Below are 25,888 nucleotides of genomic sequence, written 5' to 3'. Positions count from 1 at the left end.
GAGGTGGTGCCATCCTGATCTCGTACACACGCGTAGGCCTACCGTACCTTTTAGTGGCTTAACCAAAGTGACTTCGAGTTTGACATATTAAAAGTTCTAATAAAATTAGATAAAAATGACAATTATTAAGTTACATAAAACATTACTTTTATTCAACCAAACAGAAATGTTTTTTTATCAAATAAAGCTTTTTTATCATTTTCAACTAACTTTTCAGCCCACAAGGGATGGGCGATATGGCCCTAAAACTCTATCACGATAATTCCTGGTATTTGTTGCGATAACGATAAAAATGACGATATATCCATAACGCCATCCACCACTGTTTTTTTGCGTCAAGTGATAGTAGCTGCATGTAGTCTAGACCCTCAGAAAAACAAATATTATCAAAAAGTAAAACTTACCCCAAATCAAACAGCTCCTAAAATATACCTACAGTATTTTTGACAAATATAAAATATTATAGTGAGATTCGACTTCAAAACGTTGTAGTAAAGAAAAGTTAAATGAACTAAAGCTCAACAAACACATCATGTCATACCTAAAACTGTATATATTCTATTGTTGGGTGGAAACGATCGATCGCATCACGCTGTCAATCACTCTCTCTTGAACTGTCTATGACTCGCGCTACAGAAAGAGAACAGAAAAATGCGGATATAAAGAAATCTAATTAAATAATCCATGCTTTTATACGCTCATAAACGTATTTAAAATAACGTAATACAAACTCGCATTTTGTACTGTATGTAAACAGGCAGCAGTGCTGTGCACGGGACGTTCCGTTCATCCTGTATATAGGCAAGAAATCGTATTAAACAATTTGCGCACGCGCGCATAACATCTAATGAATATTTAAATAAATACTTTTAGCCAAACTAAATGTTGTGGTGTAACGTATTATGACTATCAACGAATACTTAAACTAATTAAATAAAACGAAAGTGAAACTAAACATTAACTCGGATGCATCTACAGTGCCAACCTAAACGAGATTTAGAGCTCGTCTTTTAGTGCAAACTCTTTCTCAGCTTCACGTCCGCCCTCCGCTATACCCGTTTTCGCTTCACATATGAGCTGTGAATGGGTCTCACAAAGAAATACGTCATCAACTATAATTTATCGTTTATATCGCGGGAAGACTAATTCCTATCGTGTGGAGAATTTCTACCGGTATATCGCAAACGATATAATATCGCCCATCCCTAATAGACAACTGAATTAACCAGTCTTTCTAAATGAGCAAAGGTCATTCAACTCTTGCATTCTCTGTGGTTCATTTTAAATGATTCAAGGATCTCTTATATTCGCTAGTGACTGAAAAGTTCAATAGTTTAAATGAATCGGTTCAAATGAGTCATTCGTGTGCGAGTCGTTCTGAACGCAATGTGCGTTCATACTGTCGAACTCGCTGTGTACAGTATACGCTGATTCAATGATCCAACTGCACAGCTAAAGACATTACAATGATGTGCGTCATGTTAATTTAATAAATTTCAAGAAATGAAACGTACTTGGATGCAAAACAAACAGCCGTGAAACACAGGCTGGCTCTTGTTCTGCAAATCTTTTTAGCGCCTCAGTGTGCTGATAACGAAACAGCGCCTCCACTGTGGCGTAATGTCGCAACTGCAGTTACAAATGACAGTCTGATAAATGCCGCAGCATTTCTTGTGAAGACTTGCAACATAATTTTGGCGAGAGCCTGAGGCGGCACGACATTTGACGGAGGCGGCCGCCTCCAATTTCTCTATGCAGGAAAAACCCTGCACATTGCATTACATCTAAAACAAACCATAATATTCATTTTATCCGTGTCATATGACCCCTCTAAGACTTTTTAAGAACATGGTCTATGGGGCAGTGTTGAGCAACAGTTCTGAATAATTGTGAAAGTCAAACTGTTTACATGAAGAGCCTAGTGCTTCGTGTCACGTCTGTTCATATATTTAGGTCAGGTGAGTTAAGCTGCTGGTCTTAAGGAAGCAGTGCCATGTGTGGCCTTGAGCTGGAACAGACGGTTGAGACCCATCTGACAAAAGCCTGGAGTAGTCCGTTCGACTGAGAGGGAAATGGAGAGCGCTGTTAGAAAAGGGTCAAAGCAGGACAGCGTTAGGGATCCCCTGACCCCGGGAGCAGAAATTATGGAGAAAGATGTAGATCAAGCCATCTATATACAAAGAGCAATAGATGAGTATGGGCGCTCTTCCTTGGATTGTCAAGCCTGATGAACAGAGGAACTGTCTGTCTCATGAATAACTCAAAGTAAACACACAATGGAATGACATGCAGCTGCAATGGAGTTGGAGAGAGTGAACAGATAAAGATGCATGCATTCTGTTTAAATCTTACAGGAATTTACATCTTAAAGGAATTGTCCTAGAAGCGATAGATCTCTTACTGTATACACTGGCTGAGTAACAAGGATTGTTTCCCATTCCCAAACATATGGATGAAAAATGTTTTGAAATAACATGAGGGTTAATAAACAGAACTTTCAACCAACCAGAATCCTGATCCGCACTTTCTAGAACAGCATCCGTGTGGGCTGAAGCCATTTACAAGAAATGAGATAAACACATCGAGTGGACAAGAAGCAACACAGTAAAGAGAAGCAGACAAAACAGAAACTCCTAAAGATGGAAGATAAAGAGATAGAAGATAGAAGTTTTAAGATTCACATTCGCCAGCCAATAGAGTGTGAGATACTGCAGGTACACTTCCTGAAAGCAGGGACGGGGCCCAGTTAAACAGTGAAACACAAATACTGCTTTGTGAGAGTTTCACAATGAAAGTTTGATGAGCTGCCTGGCAGCGTGCCACAGATGGGGGAATCGCCGTTAGCAACCTACCAGCGGCCTCATGAAAATGCCCTACTATATACACGACAACACGCATTATAAGTCGAAAGACACTTGCAGCGTGACGCTTGGCTTCTCCTAAAGGAACGGGACAACAAAGTGCAACACAATCCCTCTGTCACTAAAGCTAATGAGTAACTGGATCCATTATAACGTACTTGCGCTTTCCGCTGCTGGTAACATTAGCCTAGCCCTACTAACCCATAACTCTACACTACAGCGCGGTACGTACTTATTATCAAATTAAAAACCAAGCCTAAGAATATGCATTAGATACCCAAAGGCAATCAATTGTGTGTTTCTGTAGCAGTACAGAGTACGGAGCAGGAGAACTGAATTCTTAAGACGAATCCGACGAGCTGTATGTCTTGGCTTTATGTCTTGGCTGGAAACTGTGGGAATTTCTGCACGTGGGTGATTGCCAAGCGACTGTACGTCTGTGGACGGTCTATCACACATGGTACAGATGACATACTGTGTATCATCCCGCATCGCTGTCCACGACATATTCCAGCATTCATGTGCTGGAGAGAAAGTCTCCACAGCTTATGGTTGCTTGGACTTCTCCAGACAAACGTGCCCAGCTTTGTGAAACAGAATATCCCCTGCAACCTGAGATCTGTTTAAGGCAGAAAGTGTTTCCAACATCAGCCACGTAACACCAGCCAGAGAGAAAGTCTTATAGCGCAATTTAAAATTAACCACTTCAGAAATCTGGTAAATACTAAATTGCACTAAATACATATACTTATATTTATATATATATATATGTAATAATATTTATAAATAAATTACCTAGAAACAAATCATTATTTTTATTATTATTGTTGTTGTTGTTAATATTAACAACAATAAATGCATTATTATTTGTATATTAAAAATGTTTATAAATGGATTGTCTTGTTATTCTTGTTTACTAATTAAATTATTGATTAAATGCAAAATTACATTATTCATTTTCTGTAAATAGATTAAGGCTTTGCTTAAGCATTAATCTATTCAACTTTAGTGAAAAACAAGTAGGAAAACATTTTTTTGTAACTTTTTGGTTGAAATAAAAAAACTTTACTTTACTTACTGCGACTTAACCCAAAAGTGAAAATTCTGTCATCATTTACTTACCCTTAATATGTTCCAAATCTGTATACATTTCTTTGTTCTGATGAACACAGAGAAAGATATTTTGAAGAATGTAGGAAAGCAAACAGTTCTGTGGCACTTTTGACTACCATTGTCATTTTTCCTACTATGGTAGTCAATGGTGGCCAAGAACGTTTGGTTTTAAGCATTCTTCCAAATATATTTCTCTGTGTTCATCAAAACAAAGAAACTAATACAGATGTGGAACAACTAGAGGGTGAATAATTCATGACAGAATTTGTTTTACATGTTTTTAAGTCTTACGTGGTGGCATATCCCAGCTAGTGAATAATTGAACAAACCTTACCTAACCTCTGCAGGTTAATCATCACATTACAACCCAGATGGGGTCACAGCTCACAAACAAACATGTCATACCATCAAAACAAATGCACGTCTGCGGGTAAAGCGGAGGTTTAAAGTAGCCTTACCCCCTGAGATGAGCCAGCACAACGCAGAACTCTTTATTTACTCCCAAACGCCCCATAAATCCTCCCTGGCCTGATCCTGGCCCCATGCAGTCCCTCTTGGGTCTGTGGAGTCCTGCCAGGCACACTCGCTCCAACTTTATTTGACTGTTAGCTACCAGCCTCTTAATGAAATATCACACTATGAAGTTCTATAAAGACGCAAGGGGGGAGAAAAATTAAGCAGAGGTTGAAAATGAAGGAGACAAGACCCACAACATATAAAGTCTTTTCCCTGCATACTTGGGCCCCATTCAAAACCAACCATTTCCTATAATTAGCAATTAATGGCAGACAACAAGGTCTCTTGGAACAGCTATGACTCGGCAAATAACCTAGAAACTAAGGTTTCTGAGCACAGAAACATGTCGCTCAAAACCTCTATATGGGTCTTCTGAGAAAATATGCAGAGAAATGTCTCAGTGATATCGCTTTCATACAATGGAAATCAATTGGGTCTAATGTTGTTTGGATACCAACTTTCTTTAAAATATCTTTTGTGTCCTGCAAATAAACACAAAACAGGTTTGAAATGACATGAACATGAGTAAATAATCAAAGAATTAAAAATTTTGGGTGAACTACTACTTTAACAAAATACAGTGAAATTCTACATAACATATTAGCCAAATTGTTTCCAATTTGTTGAACGCTCTGTAACTCAACAAGTCAAGATTTACAACACTTACTCATGGACTGTTTAGCATAAATGATGCATGCGCACCCTGGTGTGTCCTAGCTGACTGCATTAGATCGAGAATATAACAAAACCAACACAAAAGACAAAAATGGATAAGGGCGAAACGTTTCTAATGTGACTTGTCTTGTATTGCTTCAGAACTTCTTCTCTGAGTGAAGTCAGTTGAGAAGTGGAAATGTTTTTAAATGCACAGACCAAAGACACCTGTGATTTTTTTCTCTGGCAGGGTCTCTAAAGACAAAAGTCATAGCAACACACACACACACACAAACACACACACAGCAGCTCAGTGTTTCCATGCTTTCGTCCACAGCTCCTCTGCCTGCCATTAACTTCAGCGAAAAGGGAAAAATCCAGCGGTCCAGCTGAGCAGCCTCCTACCCTTCTATCCATGTAATCCGCACAAATATTTGAAGCGTTCCCATTAAAGGAACTAGGCGTCTCTCCAGGGCCAGAGGCTAACCGAACCCGACGACAGCTCCTCCGGCCCATCAGCCAGGAAAAGAAAACGTTCAAGAAAAATATAGGAGGACAGAGGAGCCAAGAGAGATAGGAAGAAAATATGAGGTATTCATATATACAGAAAGTAAGTTTATTAATGTCTACCGTTATCTTAGCAGCAATAGAACCTGAGAGAATATCGCTGATGCTTTGCCAGTGACAGCGGTGTGGGATTAGAGTTGAGGCCCTGTGTCGGGCTGGGACAGCTTTTGCTGTGTGAGGTGGTGTGGTAATGATTAGTGTTGTTAGGGCACTAAGACATGGAGATATCCAACTTACAAAATGAGGTGTTAGAGGATAATTCCACAATCACACTCCAAAGTGACTACTTATGAGCGAAGCACCTGTGGAATGCAACTTGTAATCTATATCTATAAACCCCACTGGAATGCAATCACAAGCCTATAGGTTTAACACTCAAGTTTTAACAATAACTTAAAATCAATAAGCAATAAGAAAAGCGAGACCTAAATATTTAAAAAATAAAAGTCTTTTTCGCAGTGTGTGTGGGTCGCATTATTGGCGCTAAGAACAATTCCTCTCAGTTTAAAAACAACTCCAAGCCAAAAAGTAGGGGAAAGCATAATACTTTGGGAATTAAGAGGAGGCTGATAATTCATTCCAGACCTATAATGCAAACAGTCACAAGATACAGTAGCAACAATAATAAGGCAACAACAAAGAAATCTCGAGAGCAAATCATATTTGTGTGTTTTCAGAAATCAACGAAATGTGGGTCACACCGTAGAAGGCGAGATAGAAAACCACAAAACAGAGAAGAAGGTGAAGCGGGTTCGGTTTTAATCACGTACTGCATCCAAGGTTTTTAGACCTAGTAATAAAGCACAACTGCAGTTATGTTGGGGGCTGTGAACTCCAGCCCTTCCAGGCCATAAAAGCCCACTGTGCTGAATTACCCTGTCATTAACAGTAATGTAGTCCCCCATTCCTGCTTTCCACAACCCACTGAGACACTCTGCATGGGTCTAATAATGTACACTCTTGATAGCCTCCTTGGGAGGGGGGTCCATGAAGATAGACCCAAAGAGAGAACCACTACCGGTCATGAAGGTTAAGAAGAGGCACTTCAACTTCTCGCTTATCCAAAAAGACGCTGCTCAATGTGTCTTCGTCTGCATCTGAGACACTTTTCAACCTAATCTAGACTGCTTACACCAATACATCCCTTAAAGCGGCCCTAACACACACGGTTTCTGCCAATCACATATTAATCTTGAGTACCTATAGAGTAGTATTGCATACTTCGTATCTTCGAAGAGTATTTAGTTTGATCACATTTATAAAAGATAGATACAGCTGTAAGATTATTTCCGAAAGCCATGCGGGGGGGGGGGGGTTGGGTAGGCTGAACTAAAGCACGTGTAAACATTCATCACCCAAATGCAGTGAACAAACAAACACCTGAACTTCGCGAACGTATGCTCTCTCTCTCTCTCTCTCCTGCTCACAAGTGAAAATGACGTCTGCGCATGCTCCTTCTCCTTCTTTGGGGCGCATGCCCCGTGCTTTTCCGGGAGAATTGTCCAATAAGGGACTAAGAAAAATTGTTACAAAACAGTTTTATATGTTCGAAAAAAACTTTCCGAAACCTGTACGATCGCTGGGGGAGTGTATCGAGCACAGAAATACTACGTAATACGCCCAACTCGTTTTTTGACAAGTTGACCATGTTAAGCATGAGAAGCCAGCACGTTTAACATTGTAAAGAAGTCAGAATGCATGACACACCGTTGCACCACCCCTCGCTGGCATCTAGCTGTTTCTGGAGGCTACGTCAACTCAGCGGGTAGCAATGATAGCTTTGCACGTCTGATGTAAGTGTGAGTTCCGTTCATTGAGGTCAAAGACAACGTGCCAGTTTTATTGCGTATGTTTACAGAAATCTGTGCCAATTTTGAATCCCTTCAATGTAGGGTTTTAGCTGCACTAATATCACCGCAAACTGAGATCAGATCCTAGGGGTTTAAAACTGTGATTTAATTTTACGAAAAACATCGAATCTTGGAATTTCACAGAGGCAATTAGCTCTGAACCTTGCCAGGTTTCCAATGAACTGAGGTTGACATCATCCGCGGCCTTGCCAGCCAGGTATTTTAAGGGCTAGCTGAAGAGTGGGCTGTCACAGACGGTCTATGGTATGTGCTCAAGATAAAAGAACATGTGCGGTAAGATTTTAAGGTCTTTCTGATAGCTTTAGATTGGAATGTTTCATGGATTCCCAAAAGAATGCACGTGATGAGATTGGGCTTACATTTGGCTCCAGTGTAGCAAGATGTGAATGCATTATAAAATCTAGGTATTAAGACAGTCACACAGAGGCTTATGAAAATCAAGACAATACCTTCAACCAATCATTCTTTCAGAAAATAACAAAGTAGATGAAGAACTTGCCTGGACTCCTTGGACAGAGGCCAAGAGAAATGATTTCTGTAGTCCTTCAGCTCAAATTGACTTTTATCATTGCAATCTGTATTACTCATAATAGGATCACATTAAACTGTGTAGCAAAGTAAACATTTTCCAAACACTGAAGGTTTTTCCAGAGTAAAATGTTATTGCTCACGGGACGCTCTTTCTTAGCTCAAGAGGACTGACAAAGTTTTCAAATGTTTTTATTTGAGTATCTTCGTCGCAGATGTTTCTCTTAAAAATTAGAGAATCAGATACAAATGAGAGACAAATGACAATTGTTGCAATACATTAAAGGGATAGTTCATCCTACAAAATACAATTTGCTGTTTATTTACTCACCCCCAGGCCATCCAGGACGTAGCTGACATTTTTTCTTGAGTAGAACAATAAAGAAAATGTCTAGGTAAATCCGCAGCCCTTGTGCTTTTAGAACTCTTGAAGGCATGGCAGCCATTCACATCCATTATATGAAACACAGAGGACTGCAGATTTACCTAGAAATTTTCTTTATTGTTCTCAAGAAAAAATGTCACCTACATCTCGGATGGCCTGGGGTGAATAAATAAATAGCAAATTGTATTTTTTTAGGATGAACTTTATGATAGGACCCTTTAAGATAGGACTCTACAATTAATTGCAATTAATCGGAATGAATCACAATAAATCGTAATTAATCATAACCAGCGGTTTTGGCTTCCGTTTTGCAAGGAACTTGAGCAGCTTTTTTACATTTATTTTTCAGTTGAATTCTTGTAAAAAAAACAGGTTTTTTATTAATGTATGTTGTTTCAAAAGTCAGTGAGTTATCATGTGAAATAATCGTGATCTCAGTATTGGCCAAAATAATTGTGATTCAGATTTTTCTCATAATCAAGCAGCCCTACATTAAAGGGACAGCTCACCCAAAAATAAAAATTCTGTCATCATTTACTCACCTTCGAGTTGTTCCAAATCTGTATACATTTCTTTGTTCTGATGAACACAGGGAAAAATATTTGGAAAAATGCTTGTAACTAAACAGTTCTTGGACCCCATTGACTACCATTGTAGGAAAAATTACTTTATAATTTATTTTGTTCTGTTGAACACAAAAGAAGATATTTTGAAGAATGTAGGACAGGAAACAGTTCTGGGGCACTTTTGACTACCATTGAAATTGTTCCTACTATGGTGGTCAATGGAGTCCAAGAACTGTTTGGTTACAAGCATTCGTCTAAATATCTTTCTCTGTGTTCAACCAAACAAATAAATGTATACAAGTTTGGAACAACCTGAGAGTGAGTGATTCAGGACAGAATTTTCATTTTTGGGTGAACTATCCCTTTAAGAGTATGCAGCTACAAATTGAGTGCTCGCATCTTTGTAAATTACAAAGATAAATTGACATAAAACACTGTTGCTTACCCTCCATCCAGCTGAAAGCCTTCAAGCTCGTCTCTCTGCTCGGCCAAGGTGGATTCCAAGTCCAGATAACTGCCATTATGGGACAGCTGTAAGGCACAATCATCGAGCTGAAAGAGGACAAAACAAAGACGACAAGGCATCCATCAAAACAAGAACCAAAGCACATTCCATCTCTTTAAGTAATATCATTATCTTGAAGCAACATTAAATCCTGTTGCAATCACAATAAAAATTCGCACAAATATTTACAGACGCTGATGTATTTGATATGCGTGACATCAGGGTGATCTCATGTTGAGCCTTGACATGTCCGCTATGTGCTTTACAAGAATGCACCTCATCTTTCTATTCAGTCAGAGGGATCATAACATTGCATAGATTCATAAACAGTGATGTACCAGCAGTCCTTTCATGCCGCTGTGCCTATTTCATCTCAATATCAACTTATGACATAGCAATGTAAATCATTAGGTGCTGTTAAAACCTATATGTGGTTAACGCGAGGAAGAAAAATGGTCCGGTTAATGTGCACGTTTTACAGGGATATTACTTGAAAACACATCGTATTAAGTTCGGCCTCAGGGCATTGAAAGAACTTCAAGTATTTCACAGGCTAAGCTGTCATGACTTGGACGGCTTCAAAAGCAGACTGGATCGCGCAAGGTCACGCCTCCTGTAAAGACCAGATGATGTATCACCCTTTACAGAGGTGTGGTGTGATGCCCATCCACGCCATCTGAAGATCTGCTGCGCTGGAGGCCTGCCTGTTTGTTGACACTAAATTACAGCCCGGTGATGGGATTTAGAGCATCCCAGGGGGCCGTTGCCCCCAGCAGTGTCAATCATCGAGCGAGCAAGGTCATCCGCGACTCTAAACACGCTAATTACACACACTCGCAGACCCCAGATCAACCCTTAAGCCCCTGCCTGACTTATCCAGCCCCAGAGACAGGTAAGAATATCCTTTATGCATAGCTACCATGTGGAGTTTACTTTTGCCAGCATGTCTGGAATACCAACGGGGTCTTGTTGGAAGTCTCAGTTTCCATCTTTAAGATCATAGCATGGCTAACCATTGCTTGGACAAACGATTTAGGTTACATTTCTAGGAAGACTAAAACAGTTTCAAAGCTAAATGTAGGGCATGGTCTTCAATTAGGGCGAAACACTTTCTTTACATGACTCATGCTGCACACCTTGCCCAAACCTGACTCTGACAAATAACATTTGTGTATGATTGATCCAGCACAAAGTGTATGGTACTTCATTAAAGCAACATTTCTATGAAGCCATTTAACTCAGATTTTAACCATACCTAAGGCAGCACTCAGATGAAGTCGACAGATTTTGAGAGCAGATTGCAAGAAGCGTGCTAACAGGATTACATCTCTACCTCCAAACACCTTTGACTGACGGTTTTCTTGAGCTTACAGACCAGTCAACACCACACTAGGTGTGGCATTTATGCACACAGAAAACTTCTTTTTTTATTTTAATGGCTTTGGGATGGAGCAGATACACACTATTTAAAACATCCCTCTGGTGATTTAAGCAACTCTATATAGCTCTTTACAGCTCTATAACAATTTTTTTCATTACCCTTCTTTAAAGAGAACTACAATAGTCTGTGTTTTTTAAAAGGATGTCTGTGCAACAATAAATTCTAGAGTCACACATTTAGTCTTTATAGTCGATTTTTCAATATTCAAGTGAAGTACTTGTTTTTGTATACTTGTGCCATCTTTAGGATGGGGACATTTACTTGCATCCAAATCCAGCTAGGAACAGAATGCTGGGGTCTTGAGACAAAAAGTAAGTTTCAAAACTTTAAAATGTTGCGATAAGGAGGATTTGTTTATTTAAAGATTTCTCCGAGATGGTTTTGCCATGCACAGCAAAAGCAAAAGATGCTATCATCTGTTGAAGAGCTAGTTGCATATTGAAGCATCACTGTGTATGTGATGTCAATGAGTTTTACTGTCCCTTTTCATGGTGTGGCAAGACATTACATGAAACCATGAGCTAACCTTGACTGGTTTGACTATTATGTAATGAGGTAATTTAATTAAAAGCGAAGAGAGACAGAGCGTGAGGGGGGCGATGCTAACTGTTAAAAGCATTAAGCGCTGACAAGCTTTGATGTCATGGTCACTCTATTCATTTGAGGAAGTGCTGCGATGCCCAAACACTATGTCATGTTGAAACGTACACAAAACATGTGGTCAACCATGGCAACGCTGACTAAACTGTTTACACTGTTAACCATCATCTGTACTCCTAAGATCTGCTTGTACATTTCACCAGTTTACCCCTGACAACATGTTCAATGTGGCACAATACAGCAGAAGGGACAAGATGAAAATAGAAATCTTCTGGACATGTTTTATTTTACGTGTTCTTAACATAGATAAAAATCTACACGTAAAGCGATTAGAGACCAGATCTGACGTGGACAGGAAATCCAGACACACAAGCTAAAGTTAGACTAACTACATTTAGTGTCCATGAACCTGTAAGAGCCGTGCTTTGAATAGATAATAGGGATGAAAAAATATGAAAAAATGAAATTATTAATTTCTAACAATGTATGTTTTGCATTTATACATTTGGCAGTTGTTAACATTTCCTGTCAGTCTACCAAAGAAAGCACACCTGAGTTAAAACAATTTAGTAAAACCATAGTAACCACAAATTTACCATATAGTCTCACTATTGTAACCATAATTTAACCAATATATTCCTAGTTAAACTGTGATAATACATATGTTAATCCATCTGCCAAAAAACAAGGTTTTACACATTTACTATACAAAAAAGTCAATTTTCAGTTCTCACTACAGTAAAATAGAGCACAAAATTGCAAAATCACAGTAAATTAAAACACATTTGATGTTTAATATAGCTACGTGGAGCAGGATTTTTGACCATTTGATCCTGATTTTCCAGTCAAGCAGTAGCTTACGAGATAAATGGAAATACAACGGGATATCTTTCTCCAGGTATTACAAACCTACTTGGTCACGGCAGGTTAGAGAAAACCTAGATTAAGAGATGAGATACTGTGGGTTCCCTTTCTGTCGGTCTCTCGATGTTGTGTCGAGCCGACAGATGGGGTTCGTCCCTGAGAACCAATCGCTTCCGACTTCTTAGAAAAGGCCAATGAAAACTGGGGAATGAAATTTGCACCTTTTGTTCTTCGGACCCTTCGCTCATGATCAAAAGACTTCGCTACAAGACTGCCGGCTCTACGACATGGTGCAGCAGACTGTCCCTTCCTGCTGCGACTTCCCCTGGGCGTCTCGGCGGTTCCAGAAGTGTTCGAGTTCTTTCTCTAAAAGAGCAAATTTCTCCAGCGTGGCATGTCCCGCTGTTCTCGTGGGTGCAACACACTCATCGAGGAGGGGGACGGACACGATGTCTGCTTCCAGTACGCTGGGGCAGATGTTGTGGATACGTTCTGCCCGCACTGCGGGCGGTTGACAATTCAGACGTTGCGTCACGGGTGGCTGTGTTCCCACGGGACTCAGCCACCACCTCGTCTGCTTCCCGTTCCGTGACGGCAGGACTACGGCCGTGCTGCCCACTATGGTGAGCAGCGAGGGTGATATGAGGATTACTGTGATCGCTAATCCGTCAGCCACTGGCTCGCGGACCGTTCGCACCTCGTCTTGCTCGTCTGACCGTTCCCCATGAGACGGTCCCACCGTCTTGTTCCTCAATCACGTATCGGACACGGTACGTGATGATGAGATGTCTGTTGCAGCATCGGAGGGTGACTTACTGGCATCAGATTCTGATGATTACTTGAAGCTCCCTCCCTCGGGGGGTCGAGCTCAGGAAGAAGCGGACGTCGAAATGTCAGCCATGCTTTCCCGGGCCACCGGCATTGGGTTGCGGTGCACCGCACTGCCTCTCCCAACACTCACCGACCTCGCTCTATGGGCGACCAAGGTGATCGCACGGGCCCTGGGTCGGGCGATGTCCACACTTGTGGTCCAGGAGAGACACCTCTGGCTGAACCTTGCACAGATGAGTAATGCCGAGAAAGTCCGATTTCTCGATGCACCCATCTCGCAAGGGGGGCTGTTTGGTGATACTGTTGAGCTGCAGTTCTCAACAGTAAAGGAGCAGACAGAGGATATCAAGTATATCCTCCCCAGCCGCGACTCGACCGCCCTCTGGCCGCCGAGATCCCGTGCACATTCTGCTTCCCAGCAGCCCTGGTCCTCTTCGAGACATCGAGACGCGGCGGAAGCCAAAGCGGCCCTCATGGGAAGACCCCAGGGAGATCGAGAATACCTTCGGGCCCGACCCCAGCCATTCCATTGCTGGTGGTCGATCCGGGACGGTTCCTGCCCCATCCCAACAGCCCATTTCTAAGAGTTTTCTCTCTCTCTGGGCGTTTATCACAGCCGCTCTCACCCTCTACACGACGGTGTTCAGCAACTCGACGTTGCGGCAAGACCCAATGTCGAGGATAATCATCAGCCTAAGCACTCTCATTCGATGGTGCGTTGTGCTACATCATCGCCAGGCAGGTAAAACTGCAGAGCCGATCTCCTCTCTGGGGGTCTCCCCACGGTGAGGGATCTGCACTGCCAGCCATCGAACCACCCCCGGGAGGTCGATGAAGCAGAACGTAGCCTCCCTGTCTCGGTCCCTGGGAGCCTGACAAGAGCTTCCCAAACCGTCACGGTGACTACGGGATACGGTCCGTCTCGGCTACGCGATCCAACTCCCCAGATGCCCGCCCAAGTTTCGGGCATCTTCTCAACCTCAGCAGAGGCAAGGATGCTCCCGTGCTTCGGGATGAGGTCGCCACCCCTCTGGTGAGGAAGCGATCGTGCTCGTCCCTCTAGCCGAGATGTTCAACGGTTTTTACAGCCCGTACTTCATCGTCCCCAAAAAAGCGGGGGTCGCTAGATCTGCGTACCCTGAACAGGCACCTACTCAAGCTGCCTTTCAGGATGCTCACACAGAAGCACATCCTGGCATTTATCAGATGTCAAGATGGATTCATGACAATCGACCTGAAGGACGCTTACTCTTAGTCTCAATTCTCCCTCGTCATCACCCGTTCCTACGGTTCGCTTTCGAGGGTCAGGCATATTAGTACAGAGTCCTCCCTTTCGGTCTGTCCCTGTCCCCACGAGTCTTCACGAAGATCGTGGAAGCCGCCCTCACTCCCCTCAGGGAAAGAGGTGTGCGGGTACTAAACTATCTCGACGACTGGCTCATTTGACACACTCGTGAGATCTGTTATGTACACACAGGGACCTAGTGCTTCGGCACCTAGATCGATTGGGACCACAGGTCAACCGAAAAAGAGCAAGCTCTCCTCTGTGCAGAGCATCCTCTTTTTTGGTATGGAACTCAACTCTGTCTCCATTACAGCGTGAATGACTCAGAAAGCGCTCAGTCAGTGTTGAACTGCCTGGAATATTTCAAGCAGCCAGCGGACCGCTGGAATTCAGAGGCTTCTGGGCACATGGCATCCTCGGCGGTGGTGATACCCCTCGGGTTGATGCACATGAGACCGCTCCAACACTGGCTACAGAGTCGAGTTCCCTGGAGAGCGTGGCACACGGGCAGCAGGCGGATGGTGATTACGCCTCTCTGCCAATGCACCCTAACCCCTGGTCTTCAATGACCTTTCTACGGATGGGGGTCCCTCTCGGGCAGGTCATGAGGCGCGTCGTGGTGACGACAGACACCTCCCTGCAGGGTTAGGGTGCCGTGTGCAACGGGCACGCAGTGTTGGGGCGATGGACGGGCTCCCGCCTGCGCAGGCATATCAACTGCCTAGAGTTGTTGGATGTGCTACTTGCACTGAAGCGGCTATAACCTCTCGTGCAAGCCAAGCACGTGCTGGTCCGGCGGACAGCACAACTGCCATAGCGACCGCCAGGGTGGCGTTCGCTCACGGCAGCTAACACGACTCGCCCGACGCCTCCTCCTGTGGAGTCCGCAGGGGAGCAGATCCCTGCGAGCCACACATATCCCAGGCGACCTGAACCAGACAGCCGATGCGCTCTCTCATCAGTTGACGCCTCGCGGAGAGTGGCGACTCCACCCCCGCGCAGTCCAGCTCATTGGGTACAGTTCGGGCGGGCTCAGGTAGACCCCTTCGCCTCCCTGGACACCACCCATTGCCCGCTAAGGTACTCCCCGCCCGAGGCCCCCCTCGGCACAGATGCTCTAGCGCACAGCTGGCCGTGGGACAAGCGGAAGTACGCCTTCCCCCCAGTGAGCCTCATTGCACAGACCCTGTGCAAGGTCAGGGAGGAGGAGCATCAAGTGTACTAGTTGCGCCATACTGGCCCAACCGGACTTGGTTCTCGGAGCTAATGCTCTTGACGACAGCTTCCCCCTGGCCGATTCCCCTGACGAAGGACCTGCTTTCCCAGGGGAAGGGCACGTTATGGCATCCCGGGCCAGACCTCTGGAACCTCCATGTCTGGCCCCTGGACGGAACGAGGAGATCCTGAGTGGCCCCCCTTCGGCGGTTAAGACCACTACTCAGGCTACACCTATAAGTGGTGCCTCTTCTCATCCTGGTGCTCTTCTCGAAGAAAAGACCCGCGGAGTTGCTTGATCGGGTACGTGCTTTCCTTCCAGAGACTCGAGAGTAATCTCTCCCCTTCCACACTGACCGTGTATGGAGCCGCTATTGCTGCTCATCACGATTCAGTTGCTGGTAATCTCTAGGACAGCACAACCTGATCATTTAGTTCCTAAGGGGCTCCGTACCCTCTTGCGACCTTGATGCGGTCCTGGAGCCCCTCGGAGATGCCGCTCTTTCTCACCTCACGATGAAGACGGCTCTCCGGATGGCGCTCAAGAGGGTAGCGGACCTAAAAGCATTCTCCGTGTCCACAGATTGCCTAGAACTCGGGCCCGGTGATTCTCACGCTATCCTGAGACCACGGCCCGGCTACGTGCCCAAAGTTCCCACCACTCCCCCTACACCAGGTGGTGAACTTACAGGCACTGAACTTTCAGGTGGTGAACTTTCCAGGGGAGGAAGACCCAACCTCATCCGTGTTGTGTCCAGTACGCGCATTGAGCCTCTGCTTGGACCGCACACAGAGCCACACGAGCTCTGAGCAGCTTTTTGTCTGATTTGGAGATCAGCAGGGAGGGCTGTCTCAAACAGAGATTGGCGCACTGGATCATGGATGCCGTCACTATGGCGTACCTGTCCTAAGATCGCCTACGCCCACTGGGTGAGAGCTCTCTCCACATGGAGTACAGCCTCCTCGTGGGCACTGGCTCGAGGCGCCTCTCTGGCAGACATCTGCAGAGCTGCGGGTTGGGCTACACCCATCACCTTCTCGAGGTCCTACAGCCTCCTTGTAAAACCGGTATCGGCTCGAGTCTTGCAGGCATCAGGCAAGACTGGTGGCCGGTAGGGTGTACGCCTATTAGGGCTTCTCGATTATGACACAAATCATAATCACGATTACTTTGGCCAATATTGAGATCCCAATTATTTAACATGATTACTCACTAAGTTTTAAAACAACATAGAAAAATAAAAAAACTTGGCTTTTAAACTGTGAATTCAACTGAAAAATAAATGTAAAGAAATAGCACAGCTGATACACTGTAAAAGAAGGGGTGCCCTGTGGATTTATACCACAAGAAAAGAGATGATCCTTGCCAAATGGAATGCGGCACAATAATCGTTTTACGTCGATTATTTTGTTTTTGTAATTGTTGAAGGCCAAAATTGACGATTACAATTATTTTCGATTAATTGCACAGCCCTAACGCCTATGACAGTACCTTCCCCCCTTTCTCCTAAGGGGGTCAGCGTACTAACTTGCCTCCCTTCTTCCCCCACTGGGTGAAGAACAGGCACTCCATCCATCACTAAGCAAGCACCTCCTGCGGGCGGGCTGGGCAGAGCAGACATACATCCACAAGTGGTCTCTGTAGTGCATCCCCCGCTTGAGGAAGTAGCGCTTACCCAGTGGCCTTACGGTACCAGGCGGCTTCTCGCTGTTAGAGAAACAAGGCCGCCGCCTGTGAGGCCGAAGGCAGGGGCCTTCCCACCTTTCAAGTAAAGCTCTGGGACCCCCTACCTACCCACTGGTAGGTTACAATTTCGCGGTAACGCTCACGGCTGACACGCCCAGGCCAGTCACCGTCGCTTCGCTAGAGATTGTGACAGGGCACAGTGTTGTGGCGTTTTCCATAGGAACCCCATCTGTCGGCTCGACACAACGTCTCGGTGACGGATGTAACCTCAGTTCCCTGATGGAGGGAACGAGACGTTGTGTCCTCTTGCCACAACACGTGCTGTCCTCTGCAGCAGTCGTGAGAGGTCTCAGGCTCCTCAGAACTAAGGTGAATGAATGATGCACGCCGTCTCCCTTTTATACCCGGATATCCGGGGGAGGAGTCCGGCATGCAAATTTCATTCGCCAATTTTCATTGGCCTTTTCTAAGAAGTCGGAAGCGATTGGTTCTCAGGGACGAACCCCATCTGTCGGCTCGACACAACGTCTCGTTCCCTCCATCAGGGAACTGAGGTTACATCCGTAACCAAGACTTTTTATTGCTTGGCACTTAATGCACTTACCAGCTGTGTCCGGTAAGGTCATGGTGTAAAGTTTTTCGTCACAGAAGACCAGAGATGTGATACAGATCAGAATTAAATCTGCCTCATTCTTTTTAAAGTAATGAGAACTGATCCTGAATCATCTTGTACCTTAGTTCTGTTCGCTTAAAATAACTCTGACTTACATCTAAAGACAATACTCTTCCTTTTTTAAAACATTGCACACTTTAAAGTGTTTGATACAGAGGAGCATAAATCCTTAGGCAAATGTTATATATAGCCCATTATGTTATTATAAAACCCTTACGTTAGACCCTTAAACTAAAGTGTTGCACTTCGTTCTCGAGCCAAAACTCCCTCATCTTGGCTCGAGCGTTAACGTATTTACAACTTCAAGAGGCAGAAAAGTAGATTGCTTCCTAAGAACTTGGCAGGGGTATTTAGAAACCAAAAAAACTTTTTCTGTTTTTTTTAATCCTTTTCTCAGTCTCCAGATGTGCAATCTCTTTCAGGTCAACCCAGATAGAGACCCTGTGCAGGTAGTTCAGATTAGTCACCGGGACTGGAATGAGTCGAGGCTTCTGATAACCATCAGATTCTGCTGGGCTCAGCTCTACGTTCTTTCATGACAGTAGGATCGATCAGAACAGCATTCCGCTGTGCCACCGAGATGCCTGCCAGGTGCCTTGCATTACTCAGTCTCAACACACGGAGAGCATGAGCTTAACCGTAATGCGCTGGCGATGGTTGTGAAACAGTCTCCCTTCAATGATTCTACAATCTCATCTTCAATGATTCTCTCTCTCTCTCTCTCTCTCACAAAACACAGGGAGTGTTTTGTGAGGCTCAGAGTGATGGTGTTAGATTTGCCGGCCTCTCTTTAGAATGACATCAGCCCTTTTATTAGGGAGGTGATTTCATCGGGGGAAAAAACACACAGACTATGGCAAACACATTTAAATTGTATAAAATAAGACAGGCTGATTAAAATAATTAATGCACTTACTATATAATTAAGTAAACAGCAACATATTAAAGTGATAGCTCACCCATAAATGAAAATTCTGCCATCATTTACTATATTGGTACTGTATATTATATTGGAATTTTGGTAACCGAACAACGACTGTACCCATTCACAAGTCAATGGGTACCACTGTTGTTAGGTTACCAACATTCTTCAAAATTTCTTCTTTTGTGTTCTGCAGAAGAAAGTCGTACAGGTTTGAAATGACAAGAGAATGAGTAAAAGATGACAGAATTTTAATTTCTGGGTGAACTGTCCCTTTAAGATATAAAAAAAATGTATTAGGCATTAAAGTGTAAATTTGCCAACTCAAATGTCTGTAATATATGTAAATAAACAATGTTTACTCTGTTAGCTGGATCGAGAATGTTTATTCGTCACATTTTTATTTTTCAGTATGGTGGCTTACCATATGTTTTGAAGCCACAACCACAAGTGGTGATGTCAAGCATAAACATTTTTATGCCGATGGAATGCGAAAGATAATAAATGGGCAGACAATAAAGTTATTTGGGACAGTTTAGCCAACTTTTAACTATGTTTTTCTTTTATGAACTTGTTTGAATCCATTTTATCTAGTTGGGTACATTAACTACTGGAGATTAAATATTATCTGTAAACATTGGTTAAAAATCTCCTTTGCATCACAGTAGCAGGCGAACTAGGCGATCAAGTGAACAAGCACTTTTTTGATCTGCTGTGCATTCAAATCAGTAAACAATATTCAAGCATGATACATTGTTTCCCACGATTGGGATTCTTGTGACATCACACACAAACACATTGCATGTCATGTATTTCAGGTATATGAGGCCTCTTTTTGACATTGCAATGGCGTCAACAAATGGCCTTAATTAGCAGAACTCCCCATAATACAAAGAACCTAAATACACAAAAACATCCTGATTAAACAGTAGTGCAAGGATTAGAGCTGTAGCAAAAGCTTCCAGGACAGGGAGATCTGCTAATCTGAGCACAAAACTCCTGGATTAACGGTATAATTGATGAGTCCCCGCCCAGCCATTGACCTGTGACCCTGTGTGGTCATGAGGCTGGAAAGCCAAGACTGGCCTTCCTCTTCCAACCACAGACTAAAGCACTGGCAAGCGAGCGCAGATCTGACGATGACCTAAAAATAAGAGCACACTGGGAACGAGCATCGCTTTTCAAATCCACACGCAAAATTTCACCCTCAATTTCATCTCAAGGCCCAGATTTAGTTTAGTGGAAGAGAATAAAGTTCAGAAGAATGAATACTGTTAATTCTCATACAGAAAAATGGCTCATTTTTAGTTTCACATGCACTTGTGCCTTGGTAACCGAGAACTCTTCAGATGCGGAAAAAATATAAAACATTGTCATAATATAGTTGTGAACTGTAAAGCAGACAGCGGTCTGCGTGCCAATGTGTTGAAGAATGTGACGCTTAGCTATATATCAAAGCTGTAGTTAAATGACATAATATGCAGCAGCTAAATGGAAAAATCGTTGACACACTTCGTCCACTCTCAACACTGTGTGTTGATAAAGAGTGTGTTTTCATGTTTGTTTGTTTTTCATTGATAAATATAACAATGTCTGTGGTCGTGTTCTAAATAAGCAGCGAGCTATTAGCAAACACATTAAAAGGGGTTCGTCGCATGTGTAGGATCCACAAAATCGCTTGCATCTCAGGGCCATGCGAAGCCAAATGGTAACGTGGAGTTCTTTCTGCAAACGGTGGCGAAAAATACAGAGGAAAAGTCGCTGGGATGAAAAAACCTCAACTCTACATAACAATGTGTAAGGCTAATCCAGAGCTCAGCCGCAGATGTGAAAGGCTAGCCTATATTTTACAGCATTTAGCATAACTTCTCATTACCGGACTCTGTAATTTCGGCAAAATCCGTGCGCAGACAGAAAAGGCTTACCGAAAAAAGTAACTCGACAAAGGGCCGCATCCAAGCGTAAAAGTGAGTGATTTGTGTGTGGGCGTGCGAGAGAGAGATACAAGAAAAGCCAAAAAAGTGAGAGATAGAAAGTGAGGAAATGTTTATTCCCAGAGGAAAGTTTTATTTCGTTACGCTTTCATAGGACAGAAGACTTGATGCATGTTTCTCCTAAAATTCCTCCCAATGAGCTATAGTTTGAATAATCTATCAAATGATAAATGGGAAATCTCTGATTTTTTAGGTGCTATTTCGTATCTAAGCGTAAACTGAGATATAGTTGAGATTTCTTCTATAACTACATGAGACATTTGAGATGACTATTTCACCATTATCCGATAAAAGAAAAAAAACGTTAAAAGTTTGTCTATCCACCTAGTGTTGCAAATAGCCCAAATCATTCTCCTTAAGATTTAAGAACATGCTCCTCGATCTGTGTTTATCTCGCAGTCTTCTCACATGGCGGTAAAGTCCTAGCAGTGAGCTATTTATACCAGTTTGACCTGAGCATCACCAGTCAGAGGTTTAAGTCTGGACACAAGCCTCTCAGCTTGTGAGGAACTAAATAGCAGCACCATGTGCAAGTGCCTGGACCACTTTATCAGCCCGGTGGATGTTTTAATCATCTAAAAGATAACACAGGACAACAGGCAGAGCAGATGTTTCAGAAACAGACTGTGTCCTTATTTGAGCCTAATCAATCCGGAATCAAGATTACTAAAACATCTGAAATATGCTTCATTTTATAGCGAGCATATCACAAATCATATTGGTAGATTTTGGAGCAGAACCAATAGTAACATTAGACACATTATTTCACCGTTTAGAGGAAATCAGGGAATGGAAACGGGAAAAAACAGAAGGACTAGCCACACGTTGGTGGTTGACAGATTGAAAACGTAAGACAAAAATCGTTGCACTTCACATATTGCAAACCCAATATGAATATTGGCCATTTTAGCATTAACCCTAAAATCTCATTTTTTTATATAAATATATAAAGTATTAACAAAACAATAGAATGTTTATTAACTTTACATTTTATTATCCACTGATTTTTATCCCTCTATAATAGTTTTTTTTCTGCACTTGTTGGTCATATATCTACTTTATCTCAACAAATGATGTAAATGATGTCAAAGCATGATGACTCAACAATTGACCCTCTTGACCCTCTAATGTTCTTCAAAATGTTGTTTGTTCTTGTTGGCTGAGCAAAGATAACTTATCACGAAAAGGTCTAAATAATTGGCCATTAAAACCTAACAACACAGTGTCACACCATACGGTTCATGTTTCTCAAGCAAAATCTTTCTGACCAACCCCTGTGTTCCTCATAGACTTCAAAATGTTACTAAAAACATGTCTATTTAAAAGGTAAACATTACGATGAACAGAACGTGAACAGACGCACACTATGTCCCAGACAGACAAGTTTAAAATTATTATAATAATGAATATGAATGTTATTCATACAGTAATATACTCCGCAAGAGCACTAGACCCCTTATATGACACACAGGACACATGTAATAAAGCATGTCAAGCCTATCAACTGCTGTTAAAGTACAATAAAAAGAAAGAAAAAAAAAACAATCAAGATGATGATGGACTGTGTTGACTGAATGTTCTAGCCCATTACATCTCATTCTCACTGTTCACCATACAAATCTCCTATTCCCATTATATCAACACTGACTGCTTAATAACAGGGAAAACAAACTTTTTGCCGAAAGAAAATGTGTGCTCTCATAGAAATATCTCAACACAGTCTCAAGGGAATTCGTGACATTGTCACAAACTGTAATACATTTGTTTTCCCCTTTTTCGTGTCAGTCAGCATGACTTTCAATCTACTGAATTGTATTTTAATACGCAGTATCTTTCTGATGTATAAATATATATCAATGCAATCTGATGGGAATTCATACCTATTTTACAAGGTGGCACATTCGTGTGAATTCCTATTTCCTACGATCTCATTCGTATGTTTTGTTATGATTTGTCTTTGCCCCTGTGACATTAGGTTTAGGGGGTTAGGGCTGTCATTTATCGTTGCTTTGCCACCTTGTGAAACTCACGTTTTTAGCAAAATTAGCCTTTGCGGCTGTGATTTTAGGGTTTGGGGTGAGGTAAGGTGTTGGTTAGCCACCTCCAAAATATCTACGACTTCTTTTGATATTAGGTTATAAATATATAAATGGTTATACAAACGCGGTCTGTGTACTGAAAGTTGTGATGAGTGACACGAAAAAAGGGGGAAATTCGTGTCCACGAACCAATAGATTCCAAATTTCGTGCCTATGCCACGAGCTGCCTTGAGATTAGGTTGAATATGTTGCTAACCTTGTTTAAGAGTGAAAGAGCCTGTGATGCATCAAACCTTTATTTTACTAAATAGAAACAACTCTAAATAAAAAAATACCTATGCGTCATTGTCATGACTGCAGTTATCCTACAACAAAAATGTGGTGCTTTGGGTTTAGAGAGCTTTGTAAGCAAATTCTGTCCACTACTTAATAAATCTCTCTATTGTGGTGCACTGAAAACCCCAACAGCTTTGGTAAACATATGCAATATGAATATAAAATATTCATGTAACTAAAACTAAAATATAGATTTTTGGTAAAATAACACGGTTTTTACACTCAAACATATATCATGAAACTTGCCACCTGGCAAACATTTACGAACCAACTGATCGCAACAAACGGTTCACGTTTACCTGTATGGACACTACTGTTCAGTTTCGAATACAGAAGTTGACCACATATCCCTATGTAAACAACAACAGGATAAGCTACATCACACGGGCGACAGATTTGCCCCTTGGAGGACCCTTTTAATCAGAATGGCCATCACTGACAGCATCAATGACAGCTGTAGATTCCTGAGCATATGAACACGGCATGCTTGCTCGAGCAGTCAGTCCACCAAGTATGGCCCTCAGCTGCCTCGCATTCCTCCAAGACCACAATAACAGCACTCCTAGAACCTGCTCACAGGATAACACTGGTTACGCGCTGGAAATGAAGTTTAAGACAACAATTATAACTTATCGAGCCTTAATTTCGCCTCGTGTCTATAATGAAGGAGAGCCGGGTATTTAGAGGTGAGGTTTATTACAGACTGCGAGCCGAGGCAGGATGCGAATATCCGTATCATCAACACCAGCTACCTGTCATTCATCTGCCCCACAGCCCATTATGGCATTATAAAAGTGATTGTTCAAGATTGCTTAAAAACAATGGAGGTATAATTGTTTTGTTCAAACAAGTGTCGAAACGCTTTTGAAGTAATGTCAATAATAAACATCCCACGGGGTGCGCAGGCGAGCGCAAACCTTGACGCAGTGCAGCCCAAGACGCATTTAAGTGTCCTGCCATCATATCAGTTATCACTATTTGCACTGCAGATCCACCGCAGTAGCACAATATTTGTGCACTGCATCAGATATACAGGCGTGAATTATCTAAAAAAATGCCAGAGAAGGCAAGAATATACCTTGTGTGGGGCTTTGAGAAGTCTGTGAACTCCGGCGATCTGATTGATGAGCGGTATATCCTCTCTGAATGTGAAATGCGGGGGTCTGGTCGGCTCGGGGAAATTGGTGCTGTTGAATGGATCGGTATCATCTAAGAACTGCACCCTGCATGAAAACGTAGCCATGATACATCCATACAAGTCGCTTTAGGAGAAGTCGGCACGACCGCGAAAAGTATACGTCAAAAATCCTTTAGATTTGGACGTCGTGCAAAAGTGACAACAATCCAGGTACACCCCGAGTTGTGCTGTCAGTGTTCCTTCACTTCTGTATTGCTGCAGTAGTTTCGTGCGAGAGGAGCGTCGGAGGGCATAGCGGACAGGCAAGGTGCTGAGGCAAACTGCTGCTGCAGACGGGACGGGATGTCTGGAGCGGGATTGGGGGACTCCCTCCGGCTCAAATTCAAAGGCAGCCACGGCAGCGTAGGTGCGAGTGCAGGAACCAGCATTTTGGCGACTCCTAGTGGCTAAGGTTGAATAAATGCTCGACGGTATATGCACCAAAAAGTTCATTGATGTAACAACAATGTTTTTTCTGATTATCGTTTCAGCATTAAGTCAAATATCAGCGGGAAATTGCAATCCGTACAGAATGACCGTAAAGTACAGTATTTAGGGACGTAACGTTACCAAGTTAATTTTACTGTAGTAGCCTAATGATATTTTAACAAACTGTTCCATAAGCCAAAAGAGGTTACCATGGTAATTATTTCTTTGTAAAAGTGTGCTACAAAGCCCACTTTGAATGTGGGCATCACGAAACCCCCCAAACCAACTAGCAACATATATTATGGTGACATTAACACTGGTATTGTGTTAAGGTTTTCTTTATGAGAAGTTATACATAAGCTCGGTTACACTTAGCTCATACCTGCTAATGGCAAATGCCTCAAATGCCAGTTTTCGATATTTATTTTCTTTTGCTTGGGATGCCAAGAACATTTTACCTACCCAGAAAGTTGTAAGAAAAGCCAAATTGTGAGTAAATGGTACGCGAAGGAAAATGTAGCTTTAGTTACGGTATTCGCAGAAGGTCAAAATAAATGAGAAACGTTGTGGAAATATGCATTTCAAAGCATTTCTATAGCCTACTCAAAGAGCCCTAAATAGCCGAACAAGATCTTAAAGTAAACAAGATCCTAAAGCGTGCAAAATAAGGCCTACATCGTCTTCAACCTTCATGAGGCTTTAAACTTTTAGTCGTTGTCAGGGCTGCAAAGTTTGTCTCTTAAACACGTAAAATATGCAGGTTTCATCCACTGCCAAATAAAACGACTCAATTTAGCAAACAATACGACTTGTTGCTCAAGTGGACACG

The 25,888-nt window shown here is 42.7% G+C and overlaps 1 protein-coding gene across 5 annotated transcripts in view; it reads right to left on the bottom strand.

The window, feature by feature from the left end:
• fhod3b (formin homology 2 domain containing 3b) overlaps positions 1 to 24,953 on the bottom strand; it is a 160,620-nt gene extending 135,667 nt beyond the window's left edge. For all 5 annotated transcript variants that reach the window (XM_057339127.1, XM_057339128.1, XM_057339129.1 and 2 more), the window contains exons 1-2: positions 24,532 to 24,953; positions 9,507 to 9,613 (exon numbers count right to left, since the gene is read on the bottom strand). In XM_057339127.1, coding sequence (XP_057195110.1) covers positions 9,507 to 9,613; positions 24,532 to 24,696 — 272 coding nt within the window. In that variant the 5' untranslated portion in view covers positions 24,697 to 24,953. The remainder of the gene's footprint in view (positions 1 to 9,506; positions 9,614 to 24,531) is intronic.
• Between the last annotated feature and the right edge of the window lie 935 nt (positions 24,954 to 25,888).

Source organism: Triplophysa rosa, linkage group LG8, assembly GCF_024868665.1.
Source record: "Triplophysa rosa linkage group LG8, Trosa_1v2, whole genome shotgun sequence".
NCBI lineage: Eukaryota > Metazoa > Chordata > Actinopteri > Cypriniformes > Nemacheilidae > Triplophysa > Triplophysa rosa.
Note: the sequence above shows the minus strand (reverse complement) of the source record. Positions and strands in the feature narration are given on the sequence as shown.